We start from the raw sequence: 2,088 nt of genomic DNA, 5'->3' as shown, positions 1-2,088 counted from the left end.
CTGCACTCACGCGTTAAATGGTTGATTTTAGTGCCAGGCGTAAGTACAAGTAACATTTTGAATTTTAACAATCTATAAGCAAAACATGTTTGCAACAAAAGGGCCTCACGTAGTTGAATGAGACATCACCTGGAAGTCACATTGTTCTGGTGCTACAAATGAAGCCAAAGTGATCGCTAAGTGCATCAAAGGTTATAAACTGGGTACATAAGGATGTACAACTTTCAGTAAGTGATAGGGAAAAATACAACATAAAAAAAAAAAAAAGCGCTAGAGATGGCTTTCAAAATAACAGGCCTAGGATCTTAAGTTTTAAATACTTAGAAGGAAAAAAAAAAAAAAGAGCTAGAGATGGTTTCAAAATAACAGGCCTAGGATCTTAAGTTTTAAATACTTAGAAGGACAGGCTGTAGGGCAGTTTACTGCTAATTTGTAGCTACCTGAAGAAGAAACATCATTCAGATGTGTTTGAACTATACAGTAATATGTTACACAAAGAATTAAATAAGTTAAATGACAGAGTTTTTGCCATTACCACATCAGATGCTAGCTAGCCTTGAAATCCTCTTCCCTTAGAACACAGCTTAAGAGAATTGAAGCGTTCCATAGGTGGGGAGAGAGGAGAACAGTTAACTTGGACGCCACGGTATTTCCTTAACGAAACAATTCTCACTTCCGAACTGGGACTCGTGAGGAATCTTCCTACTAGACACACTGGCAAGTATCTTTATTGCCTGGCGCTATCAGCATAGGGAGCAATTCAAATCCAAATGTGTTGCTGTGAATTACAGGTCACTGCTAAAGCTGAGGCCTTTACAGCTTGGTAAGCAACCATTTAAATATTCTTTGTTCTAATTTTAGTCAGATAACTCAAATGCGTTGAGGGGGGTGGTTGTTGGTTGTGGTTTTGTTTTGTTTTTTTAAGTGTTAAATGGAACTGTCTTAACTGTGGCTTGAGCAGGGGGAAGAGGCAAGCACAGAAGGGTGTTTGCTCCCTGCACCAGCTCATTTGAGATGCACACAGTTACTGGTAGCGCTCCTGGAGCCCAGTGGGTGTCCAACCGCCCTCCGCAACAGGGGAAGGTTTGCCTCTCTTCCACATCAACATCTGAGCACAGAGTTCAGGGAGTGCCTTTAATGAGCAACTGTAAGGAATCCTGTGAGGGGAGGACTGATTTTGCATTCTGACTAATCTCCATTTACAAAGAATGCCTCGGCTCTACCTCAGTTTGCTACAGCCCCTCACCCCACAACGGCGTAAGGGCATCCTATGCATTAGTGCAGGTAGAAATGTAACCATTTAGAGAGGCAGTTTAACTGAATTATTTTTTGCAGACCCAAAAATAAAACCAATCTGTTATTATGAACCTTTATTAAGCGGCTCACATTTCAGTATAAATCACACTAAAAAGATTTTTAAAAAAGATATTTACACTACAGTGCTGACACATTTAAAATGAAAAAATTGGTATAAATAAGCTCTATGGAAAAGCCTGGAATTGTCAAAAAGAATTCTGGCTCATCTTACAAAAAATATATATGTTAAATGTCAGCTCTACTCTAAAACCTACAACTCAAAATTATTTAAAGACTTCTTTATGTTAAACCTGCAGTGTTTACAGTGCATCTGGCCCTAAGTGCTTTGATACTTCACAGTTATGGACAGGCACTGAGGAATGTTACAAAGCTACATAACTATTTTCTGTAACAGATGCGAAGGCAAGTCACAAACTTGCCTCACAGAATTTATGTATCTTTACATTATTACATCATTAAGTTTAAAAAGGAATTTAAAACCATATATACAAATTTAGCACAAAAAATCATCCTCTCTTTGTCCATGCAGTTTTGGATATGATGAACTATGTTGTCTTGTATCATCTGGATGTATGTGACCCCCAGGGCATAACTTGCCTTGTAAGTCCTTGCTGCCAGGTTCAAATTTTGAATCCACTTCCAACTTAAATGCCGTCAATTCAACGTGATCCAATCTAGTCTGAACATTCTGGCTCCCGACATCATGAGGTGCCACTGTCTTTTCAGCGAGATCAACATTCATGGGTTCTTCTTTTATTCGGTGAGATGCAA

General features: G+C 38.9%; 1 protein-coding gene across 1 annotated transcript in view; it reads right to left on the bottom strand.

Annotated features, from left to right (window-relative positions):
• Positions 1–1,646: 1,646 nt before the first annotated feature.
• RSBN1L (round spermatid basic protein 1-like) overlaps positions 1,647–2,088 on the bottom strand; it is a 45,896-nt gene continuing 45,454 nt past the window's right edge. Inside the window, exon 9 of the mRNA XM_009882998.1 lies at positions 1,647–2,088. This exon is cut by the window's right edge and continues 376 nt beyond it. Coding sequence (XP_009881300.1) covers positions 1,811–2,088 — 278 coding nt within the window. The 3' untranslated portion in view covers positions 1,647–1,810.

This window comes from Charadrius vociferus, unplaced genomic scaffold (assembly GCF_000708025.1).
Source record: "Charadrius vociferus isolate BGI_N301 unplaced genomic scaffold, ASM70802v2 scaffold32, whole genome shotgun sequence".
In the NCBI taxonomy this organism is placed as follows: Eukaryota; Metazoa; Chordata; class Aves; order Charadriiformes; family Charadriidae; genus Charadrius; species Charadrius vociferus.
The sequence above is the reverse complement of the archived record's forward strand: the minus strand, read 5'-3'. Positions and strand labels throughout refer to the sequence as shown.